General features: G+C 36.8%; 1 protein-coding gene across 1 annotated transcript in view; it reads right to left on the reverse strand.

Annotated features, from left to right (window-relative positions):
- UBR3 (ubiquitin protein ligase E3 component n-recognin 3) overlaps window positions 1-19,985 on the reverse strand; it is a 205,850-nt gene that overhangs the window by 20,029 nt on the left and 165,836 nt on the right. Inside the window, exons 31-32 of the mRNA XM_070803519.1 lie at window positions 6,722-6,827; window positions 4,185-4,288 (exon numbers count right to left, since the gene is read on the reverse strand). Of these exons, the coding sequence (XP_070659620.1) occupies window positions 4,185-4,288; window positions 6,722-6,827 (210 nt within the window). The remainder of the gene's footprint in view (window positions 1-4,184; window positions 4,289-6,721; window positions 6,828-19,985) is intronic.

Raw genomic sequence — 19,985 nt, forward strand, 5'->3', positions numbered from 1 at the left:
CGTACTGATCACATTGAGATAAGTTTGGTAAGGTAGAAATGTAAGCCTGAAACTCTTTAAAAAGTGAATTTTTCCTTAGAATCACAAATGAAAATGAATTCTTTATTTAAATTGGTGTGAGAACTGAACTACTAAGTAGCTGCCACATCTATTTCATCACACTATTTCAGAAGATGAAGCCATCATTTTGTTATCAGAATGCAATTCATCATTGTTAAAAAAAAAAAAAAAAAAACAACTGAAACATACAATTTTATTTTTTTCTTTTGGCTACACCGTGTGGCATGTGGGGTCCTAGTGCCCCGGCCAGGAATCAAACCCATGCCTCCTGCATGGAAGCACGAGTCCCCTAACCATTGTGCCGTCAGGGAAGGCAATGAAGCAACTTTTTAAATAGACATCACATGTAAATCTTTATTCATATTTCTGATTGTTTTCATCAAGATAAAGATCCTGAAACAGTAATATAGTTCAAAGAATATGGACATTAGGCTGAAATGACAGCTTGACTCTGGAATGATACAACAAAATATGAGTACATCAGATTTTCTTCAGTGGGTAAGGCAAAAATACACAAGAAATTTTTAAAAATCTGACAACTAAGTACTTAGTGAGTATGCACTCTATCCAACGGTATTTGTGCTGTGTTTTGCAAAAGTAATCCAGGGAAACTATACTCTCCTGGAAAGGTACAGTTATTCACCTAACACCCATTTATTTACTGGCTTGACTACAAGTACCAGGCTTAGGGTAGATGATAAACAAGAAGACAAAGAGGACTGCAGTGTTTGCAAAAGTTTCTTTCCATAAACTGTTTTAGAGTTAAGGTGATACCAAATGCTCCAAGTTTCTTTAAGGACAAGATAGAGTATATATAAAATAATAAAACCCAAATGTGAAAAACCATAGAATAAACATGATGTAATGAAGACAGTATCAGACACTTAGTCTTTTCCTAAAATTATCATGAATATTTTTGGTAAAAAAATTATACTCTTCCATAAAGCATTTTGCACATATCCATGAAAATATCAAATCTTCTTAGTCTTCCATTTTATGATCTGAGTTACTATTGTGCTCTGATCCTCTTCAAATGTCTAGTCTACAACAAAAAACAATTTGTGATGTGGTTTTCCGTGTGATAAGCTTCAGCCTATTTTGCCTCTGACGAGTAATGAACACAAACAGCTTAATAAGACTTTCTTTGCCTTAATCAACACAGAACTGGGAAAAGATCCCACATCCATCTAACAATGAATAAGGTAGTTAATGCTGTTCCCTTGGGTATACTTCAGGGCAATTGAGGTTTAGGTTTAATAAACTGCCAACATTACTAAAGAACATTATACAGAAGTGATCACAATTTAAGATACAAAGATTTCAAGTAAAGTAACCGCTTTCTTGAATTTCAAGAGAAAATAAGCAATTTACCAGAAAATAAGATAACTGGAGGTTTAGCACCTTCACTGCATATTACTGAGTACCTTACGTACCAGGCAGGCACAAGGGACACACAAAACGGTGCAAGTCCTGGAGGAATCGATAGTCTCAAGAGAGTAATATTAAAGAAAATCTACTATTATGACAAAGAGACAAGTATTGAAATAGAACTATGAACAAGCTACTTGAGAAAGGGGAAAAGAGACAGCCAAGAAAATGGCTTCCCAGTAAAGGAGCACCAGGTGTTATCAAGTGAATAAGGGAGAAATGGCAAACATTTAAACATGCTCAAAACCTGCTCAAAAGAAAAAAGAAAAAAAACTCTGAATTATATCCACATACAGCCTCTATTTTCTCCCTACATTCACTCTTGATCACTCTCTGCTCACTATGTCTGTTCTCTCATCTCCCTCTCATTTCTCACCCCATTAAAATCTGTATCTGATTCTACAACTACTCAAAAGTAATTTTCTTACTGCCATTCCTTATTACAGAACTATTTATTTGCTTTATGACCAAGTGTTCTCAGGAGAATTTATAAATAGCTCAGTTTTAGAGGTCAAGATTCATTTGAAAATATGGTAGGAGCTATGGAACTTCTCATAAAAAATGTACATATACATAGAAATTTTTTACATCATTCAGAGATTCATGAATTCCTTGAAGGCCACTGTGCTGTGCTTAGTCACTCAGTCGTGTCTGACTCTTTGCAACCCCATGGACTGTAACCCACCAGGCTCCTCTGCCCATGGGGATTCTCCAGGCAAGAATACTGGAGAGGGTTGCCATTTCCTCCTCCAGGGGATCTTCTCAACCCAGGGATCAACCCAGGTCTCCCACATCGCAGGCGGATTCTTTACCATCTGAGCTACCAGGAAAGCCCACTAGGCAGCAGGGAGTTCCAAATTAAGCTCTTTTAATAATGTAAGGAAGGATGTGGAGAAACGAATAAAAGCTCCAACAGTCTTCGTCTTGAATCCATTCAAAAAACACTTCTTAAACATTTTAGGCCACCAAAGCTATTTTGAGACTTTTGAAATGAGGAAAAGGGACATTTCAAAAACAGTGAAATTACCTGAAAGAAATCTTTATTTCTGTGTGCAAACTATAGATTAACTGCTTAAAGACAATGTCAAGTATGTTTTTAAGGTATGTGTAGCAATGATAAAGTTGCCTCTTCAGTATGGTATGTTCAAGGAATAACAGAAGTAGAAAGATCATGTGAATGTAATATTCTGAGTCACTATGGAAGTCTATGATCAAAACAAAAGGCTACCTTAATAATCTTTACTAGAATGGTTTCCAGGAAGTCTAGGAACACAACTAATTTCAGCACTTCAATAAACATTCTCCAATACTCTGGAGCTCAAAATACTTTCCTAATATGAGATAGAATTAATTTTCAATCAAGTATAGAGATTCTATTTAATCAAATATTAGCCTATTTTAATAAAAATTAAATTTCAACTCTACTTGTCTAGGATAAAAGCATTCTGAACTTACAAGGAGTTTTTTCATACTTTCAGTAATTGTGCACATCACCTAATGGTGTGAGTGTTTTATTTAAATATGTGTTTTTTCCAATGAACACCTAAACCACAGATTAAAATGCCTTAGTTTGAAGAAGCTACCAAAGATTGCTTGGGTCATATTATCAGGACACAAGCCAACTAAAACCAAACACAAGTGTTTAAACAGTTATTAGTCTACACAAGAACTAAAAGACATCTCATTTGCTAAAATTCATTAGTTCATAATAATTATAAAAAACAGAAAAGCAATCACCTTTGGAGGATGCTAAGAAAGAAAAAAAAAAACCTACTTATTTTTCTGAAAACTGGTAAACAAACTGACTTCCCTGCCCAGAAATAAACCCACATGTATATGGTTAATTAACTTATGACAAAGGAGGCAAGAATATAAGATTGGGGAAAAGACAGCTTCTTTTAACAAACAGTGCTGGGAAAACTGAAAATAAGCTACATGCCAAAGTATTAAAGTGGACCACCTTCTCTGACCATATACAAAAATAAACTTGAAAATGGATTAAAGATTTAAATGTAAGACCTGAAACCATAAAACTTCTAGAAGAAAACAAAGGCAAGTACATTCTTTGATATTACTCTTAGCAATATTTTTTTGGATATGTCTCCTCGGGCAAGGGAAACAAAAGCAAAAATAAATGGGACTCCATCAAACTAAAAAGCTTTTGCACAGCAAAGAAATTACCAATAAAACAAAAAAGGTAGCCTACTGAATGAAAGAAGATAATATATCCAGACAGGTTTAATATCCAAAAAATATTAAAAACTCTTAAAACTCATACAACTAGGGAGCAATAATTATGAATGCTATCAATATCATACTAGTAAAAATTAGTACGTAAAAATTAATAGTATGATATTAACACTAATTAAAAATAATGGGTCATCACATTTTTAATAACTCTATGATACTCCTATATGAAAATATCTATGCATGTAGATAGGTAAAGGCATTAAAGCTGACAGTTTGCTCTATTTTTCACAAACCCCCATATCTTTACCTAAATATTGACTAAAGAGCTAAAAACAGACCCACAAGGAAGAAAAATTCTTTATTTCACTCATCTTTAGAAATACATGATTACAATGTTATTTATCTCAGAATATTTCCATCAGACTGAATGTTATATTTATGCCTGTAATTTTTAGAATATTCATTATATATACAATATAATCTAAGATTAAATTGTAAAGACATACCTTTGTGTAAGGGTTGAGGCATCATTAAGATCTGGATGAGCAAAAGGGATGTAACATCATGATAGAGAATTGGAACCTCAGGCTGTTGTTCCTCATTTCCCAGTCTAAAAGAAAAATGCATAATCACTTTAGACAGTATTGTATTTTCTTTCTAACTCACTTTATATTTCACATATATGTGAAACACAAATCAAACTTTCGTAAGCAACTAAAAAATCTCAAAAAGAAAAGTTAGGACCACATTTTTGCCTAAAAATATAATATTCTAGGCACATATTTCTTTGATTCTGCCTAATAGGAAAAAATTACCTAGAAAATTTACTAGGTCTTACTAACTTAAACAATTGGGACATATTAACTTGATTGTGAATCTTCCTGATCTCTCAAATTACAGAAATCAAACAAAATATTAAATGGAATTTAAGAGAATTAGCTTCACTACAAATGGGGTGGCACTTAGGATACTCGCTATCACAAACTTCATATTAAAGAATAAATATTCGTGTTATAAAAAAATCAATTCACAAACAAGTTAAATTGAAAAGGCATGGTTAATATCTCTTGTTAAAAGTTGTTTCAACTTTGCTGCTGCTGCTGCTAAGTCGCTTCAGTCGTGTCCGACTCTGTGCGACCCCATAGACGGCAGCCCACCAGGCTCCCCAGTCCCTGGGATTCTCCAGGCAAGAACACTGGAGTGGGTTGCCATTTTCTTCTCCAATGCATGAAAGTGAAAAGTGAAAGTGAAGTCACTCAGTCGTGTCTGACCCTCAGCGACCCCATGGACTGCAGCCTTCCAAGTTCCTCCGTCCATGGGATTTTCCAGGCAAGAGTACTGGAGTGGGGTGCCATTGCCTTCTCTCTCCAGTTTCAACTTTAGGACTAATATAAAATTCAAAGAAAAGCTTTAACATTTTCAAAGTTTAAAAAAAAAGATATAATAACCAAAGCAGAACTTAAAATATACTATAAAAGACAAAACAGTAAACCTAAGTGTTGGAGAAGACTCTTGAGAGTCCCTTGGACTGCAAGGAGGTCCAACCAGTCCATTCTAAAGAAGATCAGTCCAGGGTGTTCTTTGGAAGGACTGATGCTAAAGCTGAAACTCCAATACTTTGGCCACCTCATGTGAAGAACTGACTCATTGGAAAAGACTCTGATGCTGGGAGGGATTGGAGGCAGGAGGAGAAGGGGATGACAGAGGATGAGATGGCTGGATGGCATCACTGACTTGATGGACGTGAGTCTGGGTGAACTCCGGGAGTTGGTGATGGACAGGGTGGCCTGGCATGCTGCAATTCATGGGGTTGCAAAGAGTCGGACACTACTGAGCGACTGAACTGAACTGAAGGTATGTATAATACAATAAAATACACAGAATATATTATAGAGTAGCTCTTTTCATTCTAAAAGAATTAAAACTCCTTTAGAAACTTAAATTTTTTGATCACAGGTTTAATTTTTCATGTCAGAGAACAAAAGTAAATCTTAAGCATTCAGAATCAGCTAAATTCTGAAGCTACATGTCAGACTAGATTTGGGATAAATAAAAACTGCTGAAATCTTTTATAAGGCTTCGTCATTCAGCAAAATGGCGATTACTTAACTGTTGGCTAGGCATTGGATACATGTGAGTAAACAATCCCTGCTTCTATGATGCTTATGGGACTGCCAAAGGAAGACAGCTCTTTGAATATCTCCATTCTCTACAAGTATCTCTTTAATACTTGTCTTTCTCTCCAAAGATAAACTTCCATTAATGCTATGAATCCTATTATTGCCTCTTAAGTCTCCCTGGCATCTCTTCTTTACAAGCTCAAAGTTCTTAAGAAGAAAAAAATTTAGGGGTCACCACTTCCTCACCTATTATTCAAATTCCCTCAGAAATGGTTTACCACTGATTACACAAGTGGTAGCATAAAGTACAGATTCTGTATTTCTGTAAATAAGGAGTAAATAAATTAGGTGTATCATTTCAAAAATTTTAATGATGTGGGAATTTGGTTGTCATGTGTTATTTTTAAAAAGCAGATTCTAAAACTAGTGTGTTTCTAGCTAATAAATCATAAAGCAGGTTTTTGTGTCTTTTTTTAAACCACTATTCTGTAGTACCTAATGAAGGCAAGACTGATCATAGGTTTCAAACATCGTAAGGCGAAAGGCTGTGGGGAACTTTACAATGAAGGAATAAGTCTAAGGTTACTTGAACCCTTTGATCAATTATGACATGAAAAGAACAACCGGCCATCATGTGCCTCTGAATGTTTTGTCTATATAAAAACCAATGAAATTCTTTAAAAGATTTTCTCACTTAGTAGGAATTTTTATGAAAATTTAACATAAAGTATAATAGTATAAATAGTAATAATAATAATTAGTACATAAATGGTATAAAAATATAATAAACTGTTTTCAATTTTTATCATGTATTTTTGTCTCATAAGGAAAATTCACATATTAAAATGAACTTCAATCTTATTTTTATACTTAATCATTTTCAAAAAAGTTTTAACTGAATTTAATCTTTCAATAATACTTACTGCGAACTCATCTCTTCTAGTAACTGTGTGAGCTTTCTCCAAGGATTATACTCAGAATCAATGCTATAAAGTCGCATGTGCAAGGCTAATACATGGAACAGCTGATCTAAATAAATTGAAGGAAAAGTAATTAGAAAGTTCACACAATTTGTCCAGAACAATATTCAGGCAAATTTTCTAGTAATTTTTAAAAAAATGTTTCCTTTCCTTATAATTCACCAAGTGTAAGTACCAACAACTTCATGCTTTCTTTTAAGGTAAACTCTGAGGGCTTCCCTGATTGCTCAGTTGGTAAAAAATCCACCTGCAATGCAGGAGACCCTGGTTCAATTTCTGGGTCAGGAAGATCCCCTGGAGAGGGGATACGCTACCCACTCCAGTATTCTTGGGCTTCCCTTGTGGCTCAGCTGGCAAAGAATCCTGCAATGCAGGGGAATTGGGTTCGATCCCTGGGTTGGGAAGACCCTGGAGAAAGGAAAGGCTACCCATTCCAGTATTCTGGCCTGGAGAATTCCATGGGCTGTATAGAGTCACAAAGAGTCAGACACAACTTTCACTTTCACTGAGATACATATCCAAATAAATTCAGAACTTGGACTGTTCTTTTATGTTCAGTCTTAATACAAAAGTGGTTTGTTTTCCTCATCTTCTGTCAGAGATCTACCTTTCCTTGGCTTTATGCCTTGATCTTGGTAACCTGTAGTTTTCTCTGCTGTGATCTCCTAACCAAAATTCACTATCTTCAATACCCTACTCTGAGTAATATGGAGAATAACATCCATATAAACCACTGTTAGGTGAAGTTCTTCCTTTACCTAATTTTTTTCTCCTAAATATTTTTTAGATTTAATTGTGATTTCATCTTTAGACTCAACATGAAGAAAAAAATAATGGAAATGAGAATAATATTTAGAAAAATTATTCTGCTATTTTCATTTCTTCTGACAATAATCTATGACAGATACCATGACAATAATCTATCAGTCTCAACTTTTGACAAAATTCTGCTACAACATTTAGAAAAAGAATTGTTTACAATTTTTTAATTATTTGGGAAAAAATTTTTAAATTTTGCTTTCATATCACATGTCCTTTTTCTGGTATAAATGACAAGGACTGGAACTAAATTACTCTCTTAAATACTCAAAATATTTGAATTAAAATAAATCAACAGTCCCTTTCTAGAAAGTCAGATAATACTTTTTGACATGTGATTAGAATTAATTCCTAAAGAGAGAAAGAAAAAAGCCAAATGGCATAAACATACTGTTGTCACTGACTCTCTAAATTAAAATACTCAAAACTAAACAACATTTTGTATCTCTGAGCAAGTGACTTAGAAATTAGCTATACTTTAGAATAACTTGAGATCCATCCATGTAAGTATTAGTAATATTAGTGGGGGTAGTAGTTTGAAGAAATCATCTGTAAGACATGAAGCTATAAGACGAACAAAATAAACGTTCCACTCTGTGGGGCACTGCAGAAGAAATGGGAGGCTGGGGAGGAGCTGAACACTGTACCTACAACTGTTTCAATCTAATCTCTGTATAACAAACAAGAATTTAAACACCTTATTCTTATTCATCTTCTGCCTATAAGTCAATGTGTAGTCTAAATCTTCTCTTAAAATTTCTTCATCCTATTAATGGTTAAGATTAGCTGAGTATTTATTAGTGCCAAGCACTATTTAAATCACCTACATAGATTTATCCCAATTTATTTTCATAAAAACTGTAAGGTAGATAATATAGTTATCCACTGTTTTGAGACAAGTTTCCCAAATTTTCAGTTTTTCTAGTAACCTGGTTCCATTGATAACAATAAGAACTAGAGACATTTTTAGCAGTGAAATAATATGATAACGATATACTGGTTATTCTTATTTTATTTCAACTCGATTTTACATAAGATTTTTATGAAGTATATATATAATTCATCATTTTTTTAAAAAGTGTCTAAAACCAAGAAGTGTTTAAAAAAACAATCCTCTAGCAGAAATATTAACTCAAGCTGCCAAGTGGGGAATTTTGCATTCTTATCTAAGTTTTTAAGTGAATAAAAGGTCTCTTTTTACTATCTCTTTTCAAGACAAAAGTCAATTAACTTGAAGCTTTGATTTAATCAAAAGCATAGACATGGCAATTTTACTAACCTGCTTTACACTGAAACCATGGCCAGCATAAAAGTAATGTTGCAAATGTCTAATTTCCTAGACTTTATCATAATTCAAGAAACACAAACGTTAGAAGAAAACTTTTCATTTTCTCATAGTCCCTTATTCTACAGATGAGGAAGTAGGCCCAGAAAAGGAAGTACCTTGCCAGGTCACCCTAAATATTTATTAGCAAAGCTAAGAACAGAATTCAAGATTCCTGATGACACTGACAGTCACTCAGTCGTGTGACTTTGCCACACGTCTTTGCCACCCCATGGAGTAGCCCTCCTCTATCCAGGGGATTTGTAGCCTGATAGGCTCTTCTGTCCATGGGATTCCCCAGGCAAGAATACTGGAGTGGGTTGCCATTCTCTTCTTCAGGGGATCTTCCCAACCCAGGGATCAAACCTGGGTTTCCCACAACGCCGGCAGATTCTTTACCATATGAGCCACCAGGGAATCCAACTTCAAAATTTCCTACTTCTTAGTTTTTTCTACCACTTCAGTTCTCCTTGAGGTTTTAATGATTAAAAGAAAAGTATAAAATTCCTTTTGTAACACAAATCCCTTTTCCATTCCTATGAAGAACTGAGATTATAACCCTGTTGCATCTTCTAAAGGTATTAATATATGACAAGAGTCTTTGGTATTAGCTTTAATGAGAACTAAAGGATGATAACATATCTAAGGAGGTGCATCTATCTTTCAGAAACAATCCTGGAAATTGCAGATAACTTCAATAGGAAGCAGAACAAGCCAATACCAATCAATACTTTTCACTATGTTTATTTAATTCACTGTGTTTGCAAAATTCAGTCTGAGATATATCAATAAGAGTAAACTCTAAAATTTATTTAGCAATAAAAATATCTTTGAGAATTCCCTGGTGGTCCACTGGTTAGGAGACCATGCTCTTCACTGCCAAGGGAGCAAATATTGACATTAGTAGATGTAGGATGAGGAGAACTTTTGATCATATCAAAAAGTTAAAAACCAAAAAATAATGGAAAAATGTAATAAACACCAAATATGCTCATGACAGGCTTCCCTGGTAGCCAAGTGGTAAAGAATCCACCTGCGATGCAGGAGATGCAGGAGACAAGCATCTGATCCCTGGGTCAGGAAGATCCCTGGAGAAGGGCATGACAACCACTCCAGTAATCTTGCCTGGAAAATCCCATAGACAGAGGAGCCTGGCGGGTTACCTCTGGGGTCACAGAGTCAGACACGACTGAAGTGACTGAGCACGCACACACATGTGCATGAGATTTTAAAAGTTGAAAAGCAATTATACCAAGAAAGAATATTATTAAAATTTTGAATAACAACAGCAAAAGGAATAGACAATTTTTTCTGGAATGACACATTTTAAAGTTCTAAAGTTATACCTACATTTATAAAAGGGTGGAGAAATGAGAAAATCACTCATTTATAGGTGTGCTGACCACTGGAAAAACCATAGCCTTGACTAGACGGACCTTTGTTGGCAAAGTAATATCTCTGCTTTTTAATATGTTATCTAGGTTGGTCATAACTTTCCTTCCAAGGAGTAAGCGTCTTTTAATTTCATGGCTGAAATCACCATCTGCAGTCATTTTGGAGCCCAGAAAAATAAAGTCTGACACTATTTCCACTGTTTCCCCATCTATTTCCCATGATGTGATGGACCAGATGCCATGATCTCCGTTTTCTGAATGTTGAGCTTTAAGTCAACTTTTTCACTTTCCTCTTTCATCAAGAGGCTTTTTAGTTCCTCTTCACTTTCTGCCATAAGGGTGGTGTTATCTGCATATCTGAGGTTACTGACATTTCTCCCGACAATCTTGATTCCAGCTTGTGCTTCTTCCAGCCTACTCAAGGCTATGGTTTTCCCAGTGGTCATGTATGGATGTGAGAGTTGGACTGTGAAGAAAGCTGAGTGCCAAAGAATTGATGCTTTTGAACTGTGGTGCTGGAGAAGACTCTTGCGAGTCCCTTGGACTGCAAGGAGATCCAACCAGTCCATCCTAAAGGAGACCAGTCCTGCATGTTCATTGGAAGGACTGATGCTGAGGCCAAAACTCCAATACTTTGGCCACCTCATGCAAAGAGTTGACTCATTGGAAAAGACCCTGATGCTGGGAGGGACTGAGGACAGGAGGAGAAGGGGACAAAAGAGGATAAGATGGCTGGATGGCATCACCGACTCGATGCACAGGAGTTTGGGTGAACTCCGGGAGTTGGTGATGGACAGGGAGGCCTGGTGTGCTGTGATTCATGGGGTCGCAAAGAGTCAGACATGACTGAGCGACTGAACTGAACTGAAGTGAACTGTGATTTCAATAAACAGGCAACACTGTCCAGTAGGACTAAGGAAGTCCTAGATTTGAATTCAAGCTCTGTACTGGCCATGTGTCCTTGGGCAAATTATCCTAGTTTTATTATCTGTAAACTGAGGATAATTCCAACTCTCTGGGCTGTTTTACGTGATGAGTAGTTATAGTAGGAACACATATCTGTAGTGTGCAGATAGTGTGCTTAAATACACGTACATACACATATGGTTTCTATGGATGAATTCCAAATAATAAATTTAATATTTATAAACGAGATAATACAGCCAAAATTAGAGATTACAACTACATAAGAAACATTAGGTCTCCACATAAACCACCACTCTACACAAATATTAACATATATTTGTAACCTTCATCTCTCTCCTCCCCTGAGCTTTTGGTACTATGCTTCCTTGGTTCTCGCCCAGCTTCTTCTCAGTCACCTGTAAGTGTTCTCCCTCTGCTGAGCCCTAAAAGGGGGCATTCTCCATAAGAAAGGAAAAGGATCTCTTCTTAGCCTTCTTTCCCTCTCATTCTCCATACACTACTTCATTTAAGCTCAACTTCCACTTCTACCTGCAAGTTTACAATTCACAGATTTCTCTAGCACTTCCAGTGTTTGACAGGCACCACAAAAATCTATACATGCAAAACTAAACTGATTATATAGCCCAGCCTAGCTCTGATATTCATTTCCTCTTACAATTCCATTTGAGTGAATGACATTACTGCCCATGCAAACATCCAAGGAAAAACTTGGCCTATTGGTTTAATTGATAAACCAATTAATCCTATTGTTTCTGCCTCCTATGACCCATCCTCTTTTACTCCACTCTACCCCCTGTATCATTTCTCAAGTAGATAACTCAACAAAGTCTTCATTTAGCTTCAAGTCTTTTGTTTCAACCACTTCCAATTCCTGTAAACAATAAATCTATTCATATTGTCTCGTAATTGGTTGGTGAACCACTGAAAGAAGAGTCATAGAAAGCCCTTAAAAGTCACTGCAAGAGAGAGAACCCCTATCTTCTTTTTCAGGTTTATTAAACTTCCTTCCTCCCTTCCTTTAGCAAGTATTCCCCCACGTGTCTTCACAAGGTGTCCTCTCAGCCTAGAATGGCATCTTCCTGTTCTCCAAGCAAACCTGATTCATCTTTCCAGGTTCAAGGGCTCCTCTGCAAAGTCTTCTCTAATACATACCTGAGACAGATGTGATCATCCCTTGCTTTAAGCATTCTCTACACTTGAGTTACCTCTATTTTAGCACTTCTAATACAGCCTTGTAATTATTTTTTCACATTTTCCTCTCCTATTAGACAGTAAAATCTCCCTAAAAAGATAACTACTTTTTTTCCTCTTTGTACTTCCCACGCTAGCACAGTGTTTGACATTTAACAGGATTTTTTAAGTACACTGAATATTTCATGATATGTCAATAATCTTTGTTTTTAAAAATCATACAATATAAGCATAATATTCATGATGGACTTACGCCCTTTTCTGCTGTAATGACACACTGGCTTACTAAGCAAGAAGGAGGCCAATTCATCAGCCCTAATTTCACTTCCCCAAAGAAGTGACCTCTCAACTCTGACTACTAAAGCAGTGGTTGACTTACTTGTTCCCACTATTTCCTTCACAATGCTGGTTGCTGTGACAACTCATCTGGGAAAATGAACTCTATTTTCTGCAACACCTAATCAAATTCTTTACAACTGAGACAAGTCTAAGGTATTGAAATGTGTTTAATCACAAGAGAAACATATCATTACTAAAACAGGAAACACCACTGAAAGACTAGTTTGTCCTTGGAAAAAACCAAAGATTTAATTATAAGAACTCTCAGCTGGAACAAAAGATAAGATTTAGCAATCTATTCTATCTTTAACAATATTAAAAGTAAGATTATAATACCAAAAAAATCTACAAATTAAAAATATAACTCCACTTTATTGTAAAATTAGAGCTTCACATGTATGGCTAAGAATACCATACATATACACAAGACACCATAAACAATTTTTATGACTTGAGAAGTATCCAGTTAAGGAAACTGAACACAAAGAGCTCAGCACCAGCTTGGAAATTCTGTGTCTCTGTGAGTTATTTCTAAACACCTAAGAATTCTAAACTGGAAGATTATTTCTTAGTATAACTCATACTAGTCATTAAGACAGTTAACTTCAGTTCAGTCGCTCAGTCCTGTCCAACTCTTTGCAACCCCATGGACTGCAGCACACCAGGCCTCCCAGTCCATGACCAACTGACAGAGTTTACTCAAACTCATGTCCATTAGGTTGGTGATGCCATCCAACCATCTCATCCTCTGTCGTCCCCTTCTCCTCCCATTTCAATCTTTCCAAGCATGAGGTTCTTTTCAAATGAGTCAGCTCTTTGCATCAGGTGGCCAAAGCATTGGAGTTTCAGCTTCAGCATCAGTCCTTCCAATGAATATTCAAGACTGATTTCCTTTAGGATTAACTGGTTGGCTCTCCTTGCAGTCCGAGGGACTCTCAAGAGTCTTCTCCAACACCACAGTTCAAAAGCATCAATTCTTCGGCACTCAGCTTTCTTCACAGTCCAACTCTCACATCCATACATGACCACTGGAAAAACCACAGCCTTGACTAGACGGACCTTTGTTGGCAAAGTAATGTCTCTGCTTTTTAATATGCTGTCTAAGTTGGTCATAAATTTTCTTCCAAGGAGCAAGCATCTTTTAATTTCATGGCTGCAGTCACCATCTGCAGTCATTTTGGAGCCCCCAAAAATAAAGTCTCTCACTGTTTTCCACTGTTTCTCCATCTATTTGCCATGAAGTGATGGGACTGGATGCCATCATCTTTGTTTTCTAAATGTTGAGCTTTAAGCCAACTTTTCATTCTCCTCTTTCACTTTCATCAAGAGGCTCTTTAGTTCTCCACTTTCTGCCATAAGAATGGTGTCGTCTGCATATCTGAGGTTATTGATATTTCTCTCGGCAATCTTGATTCTAGCTTGTGCTTCCTCCAGCCCAGCGTTTCTCATGATGTACTCTGCATATAAGTTAAATAAGCAGGGTCACAATATACAGCCTTGACATACTCCTTTTCCTATTTGGAACCAGTCTGTTGTTCCATGTCCAGTTCTAACTGTTGCTTCCTGACCTGCATACAGATTTCTCAAGAGGCACGTCAGGTAGTCTGGTATTCCCATCTCTTTCAGAATTCCACAGTTTATTCTGATCCACATAGTCAAAGGCTTTGGCATAGTTAATAAAGCAGAAGTAGATGTTTTTCTGGAACTCTCTTGCTTTTTCGATGATCCAGCATTTGCTGACAATTTGATCTCTGGTTCCTCTGCCTTTTCTAAAGCCAGCTGTAACATCTGGAAGTTCATGGTTCACGTATTGCTGAAGCCTGGCTTGGAGAATATTGAGCATTACTTTACTAGCGTGTGAGATGAGTGCAATTGTGCAGTAGTTTGAACATTCTTTGGCATTGCCTTTCTTAGGGATTAGAATGAAAACTGATCTTTTCTCATCCTGTGGCCACTGCTGAGTTTTCCAAATTTGCTGGCATATTGAGTGCAGTACTTTCACAGCATCATCTTTTAGGATTTAAAATAGCTCAATTAGAATTCCTTCACCTACACTAGCTTTATTCGTAGTGATGCTTTCTAAGGCCTACTTGACTTCACTTTCCAGGATGTCTGGCTCTAGATGAGTGATCACACCATTGTGATTATCTGGGTCATGAAGTTCTTTTTTGTACAGTTCTTCTGTGTATTTTTGCCACCTCTCTTTAATCTCTTCTGCTTCTGTTGGGTCCATACTTTTTCTGTCCTTTACTGAGCCCATTTTGCATGAAATGTTCCTTTGGTATCTCTAATTTTCTAGAAGAGATCTCAGTGTTCCCCATTCTGTTGTTTCCTCTATTTCTCTGCATTGATCACCGAGGAAGGCTTTCTTATCTCTCCTTGCTATTCTTTGGAACTCTGCATTCAAATGGGTATATCTTTCCTTTTCGCCTCTCTTCTTTTCACAGCTATTTGTAAGGCCTCCTCCGACAGCCATTTTGCTCTTTTGCATTTCTTTTTCTTGAGAATGGTCTTGCTCCCTGACTCCTGTACAATGTCATGAACCTCCATCCATAGTTCACCAGGTACTCTATCTATCAGATCTAGTTCCTTAAATATATTTCTCACTTCCACTGTATTAGTGATTGATTTAGGTCATATCTGAATGGTCTAGTGGATTTCCCTACTTTCTTCAATTTAAGTCTGAATTAAGATGGAAATACATATTAAAGGGAAGAGTTATCCTAATGACTTTTATAAACTGCTTCTGTTTAAAATTGTACCACTGATAAAATTTACTTAAGGTAAACTTAACTGCCTGCATTTCTAGATCATTCAAGATTTTCATTCTATCACTGCAGTTATCACTGTTTAAATACTTGTCAAGAAAAAAAAAGCATCTATTTCTGCTTTATTCACTATGCCAAAGCCTTTGACTGTGTGGATCACAATAAACTGGAAAATTCTGAAAGAGATGGGAATACCAGACCACCTGACCTGCCTCTTGAGAAATTTGTATGCAGGTCAGGAAGCAACAGTTAGAACTGGACATGGAACAACAGACTGGTTCCAAATAGGAAAAGGAGTACGTCAAGGCTGTGTATTGTGTCCCTACTTATTTAACTTCTATGCAGAGTACATCATGAGAAACGCTGGGCTGGAGGAAGCACAGGCTGGAATAAAGATTGCCGAGAGAAATATCAATAACCTCAGATATGTAGATGACACCACCCTTATGGCAGAAACTGAAGAAGAACTAAAGAGCCTCTTGATGAAGGTTAGAGAGGAGAGTGAAAAAGTTGGCTTAAAGCTCAACATTCAGAAAACGAAGATCATGGCATCCAGTCCCATCATTTCATGGCAAATAGATGGGGAAACAGTGGAAACAGTGGCTGACTTTATTTTTCTGGGCTCCAAAATCACTGTGGATGGTGACTGCAACCATGAAATTAAAAGACACTTACTCCTTGGAAGGAAAGTTATGACCAACCTTGACAGCATATTAAAAAGCAGAGACATTAATTACTTTGTGAACAAAGGTCTGTCTAGTTAAGGCTATGGTTTTCCAGTAGTCATGTATGGATATGAGAGTTGGACTATAAAGAACACTGAGCATCAAAGAATTGATGCTTTTGAACTATGGTGTTGGAGAAGACTCTTGAGAGTCCCTTGGACTGCAAGGAGATCCAACCAGTCCATCCTAAAGGAAATCAGTCCTGAATATTCACTGGAAGTACTGATGCTGTAGCTGAAACTCCAATCCTTTGGCCACCTGATGCGAAGAGCTGACTCATTTGAAAAGACCCTGATGCTGGGAAAGATTGAGGGTGGGAGGAGAAGGGGACGACAGAGGACGAGATGGTTGGATGGCATCACCGACTCAACGGACATGGGTTTGGGTGAACTCCAGGAGTTTGTGATGGACAGGGAGGCCTGCCACGCTGCAGTTCATGGGACACAAAGAGTCAGACACGACTGAGCAACTGAACTGAACTGAATGAAAAAAATTTTAACTAGCCAAATGACTCTATATTACCATGAAAAATAAATCTCAGTTTCTCTGTAACTGAATAATCAAAGTGAGGAAATGGTTCTGACCCATTTATCCTGGGATGAATGTAATTGGTGTGGGTATATGTTTCAAACAAGAATCAGATTCCCCTGGTTCCTTTACACAGGCCTGAGAAATTACCCATGAAAATTTGAGAGAACTTGCAGGTGAGGTCTGGGAACAACTTGAAGATGAAGATCTGTAGCTCTGATTCCTTAGAAACAGGCAATTCATGCCATTGAGTAACAGGAGCTGACTCAGCTTTTCCTGCCCCACCGCTCAGCAATTCAGCCAAGGCAGACAGGGAATAAAGTGGCAGTTATGTTAGGAATTTTAAAGGATTGAGAAAAAAATCAATAATAATAAAATTATATATATGTGTGTATGTATTATACACAAACACATATATAAAATACTTTAGCTCACGTATCTAATAACATTTGGCATTTAATATCATCTGTCATTAATCATGACAGATATGGTAGATGGTCGGCACAGGTGTCATAATCCCCATTTCTACTGCAAGGTAAAAAGTCAGGCAAGTTTCCTGTAGTCCAACAGATAACAAACAGGACTAGAATTCAGATCTTCTAATTCCAACCCAGTGTTTCTTCCAACACTGTATTCTATGTTGCTCCTTTCCACCCCCACCTCTTTATTTCTATCTCTATTGCTCCTAGTTAATAAAGGGATATACAATTACAAGTTAAAGTAGATGAGCTTTGCTTTAATTATCCCTTGTGAAAATTCAAAAATACCAAAAGAAAAGGCTGTGTTTAGTACTTCGACTTTTCATGCTGGGTTCTTCTCCTGCAGTTACTATGCCTCCACTCCCAGGCATATTATGCCATTGTTCTCTGGTTACCTCAAGCATCATAGCATTAGTTTCATGGAATTTTCTTCTCCTACTTTCAGGTTTAGGTGACCAGCCTCCCCCTTCACCTCTACAGCATGGCATAGGACAATATGAAGAGGTGCACAATTCTGCCTCCACACATAGGTAGTCCTATGAAGGGTAAAGAAAAAGGTCAGTTCTTAGGACTCCTAATCTCTTCCTTACCAAAGAAGACATACTCCATGAATCCACATCTAATTTAAGCATCCCATTTAAGATGAGGGACAGGGGTTGCTGCCAAGTTGCTTCAGTCGTGTCCAACTCTGTGCGACCCCATGGACTGCAGCCTACCAGGCTTCTCTGTCCATGGGATTCTCCAGGCAAGAACCCTGGAGTGGGTTGCCATTTCCTTCTCCAATGCATGAAAGTGGAAAGTGAAAGTGAAGTCACTCAGTCGTGTCTGACTCTTAGCGACCCCATGACTGCAGCCTACCAGGCTCCTCCATCCATGGGATTTTCCGGGCAACAGTACTGGAGTGGGGTGCCATTGTCTTCTCCCGAGGGACAGGGGAGAGGGTTCTAATTGCACTGCTGAAGAGGAACTGCCCTGCCCTAAGCCAAGCAAGATCTTAGGACTCCTATGGCCTGATAGTGGAAATGATTATCTGCGGTACTTAGTTCCTGAAATAACCATACCATTAACACAGAAAGGCCTAGTACCTGCACCACAAAGTACAGGACCTGCAGAAAGACTTTAAAGAACAGCTGAAATCACTCTAAGGCTCTTAGCTCAAAATCTTAAACCACATCTCTAACCAGGCCTCCCCACATTAATAATGTATTTAGTTTTCAATAAAGAAGTTGTATCAATCTTTGGGAATAAATCCCATTTTCTCCTTCTAACCCCACCTTTTAACAGGCCAAGAGAATAAATTAGGTGCTTAAAAAAGAAAAGACTAGGCTGAAAATTAACTTTTATCTTGCTTCCGGTCTCCTTAACCACCCCCATCCCCAATTTGATAATGGTAGTATTGAAGTAGTAGAAACAGTAGTGTTGAGATTTATAGTCTATGGTAAAACTAAGTTCTTACAACAATTCTCTGGTTGGATACTATGAGGAACAGAATCCATGAGATTAAATGAGGCTGCCATTAAACTATCTGCCTACTCATGAAGAATGGATTCTGAAGGCAATTTCTACATTTTTACATTCATTTATGCATTTTGACCATTATAATAATCTGGTGGCCAAATTTTTCTTCTTGTTACGAGGTAACAAACAAGAATAGAACAAAAGTTGTGATTCAACCTATTTGTAGAATTCATAGTTTTTCAATCTGAAAAAGACCTTACTAAGCCATAGATATCAAGGTTTTACCACTGTTAAAAAATAAGATGAGACTACTGAATAGCAATTTTGTGATAGTATTTAAAAATATCCTTATGGAGTATTACTGCAGGGTGAAATTAACATCAAAATAATTTTAACTCTGAATTCACCAAAAATTTATCTTTGAGCAACTATTTTGAGCTGCATGCTGCATGCACACCGTCAAGCTGGATTCCTTCCTAGGAATAACAAACACAGGGGGCAGTCCCCCACAGTATGCATCATTTCTTGAAAAGATTATATATTATGTCAAAATTAATTTAAAGCTCCTCAAATGAAAATGTCAAAGCAAGGGTTTGTCTTAAGCTTTCTTGACTGAAGTTTAATTTTTATTTCTATTAAATCATGAAATCCATTTGTGATATGAACTGTAGCTTCAACTACAGTAATAAGCAGAAAGCTAAAACCCAAAGATATGGAAAATGTTGATCTAACTAAAGATAATTTTAAAAAATTATCCAATATTAACAATTTATCAATGATGTCGCTTCCTCCCACCCCCCACCACAGTCACTGTTCTAACAATTTCTACTTGAGAAATACACTAAGAATATCATGGCACAAAAGTATTGAAAGCCTGTGAACTTCACTGGAATCTATGGAGTTTCATGTCTCTTTTCCAATCACCTGAATGAATAAATTAACCTCGTAATTTTAATAAAACATTATTCTTAATAAGAAAGTTATGCCTTCAATTTTACATCTGCTTTGTCCTACATCTACTGCTAACCAAATTGGTGGTACTTATCTGTAGATACACTAATTTGTAACAAAAACTCCAAATTCACTTATTTTTCAAAATCTTGTTCAGAAACATCAAAAGCTTCACTAATTTTTACAAGCTAGATACGATCCCAAACTTCCAAATTTTCTAGAACTTTTTCCATACTCTACTTTAGAACTTAACACTTTATATCTTACATTATCTAGAACCAGTTTTATCTGTTGAATACAAGGT

The sequence above is a fragment of the Bos indicus genome, chromosome 2 (assembly GCF_029378745.1).
Source record: "Bos indicus isolate NIAB-ARS_2022 breed Sahiwal x Tharparkar chromosome 2, NIAB-ARS_B.indTharparkar_mat_pri_1.0, whole genome shotgun sequence".
In the NCBI taxonomy this organism is placed as follows: Eukaryota; Metazoa; Chordata; class Mammalia; order Artiodactyla; family Bovidae; genus Bos; species Bos indicus.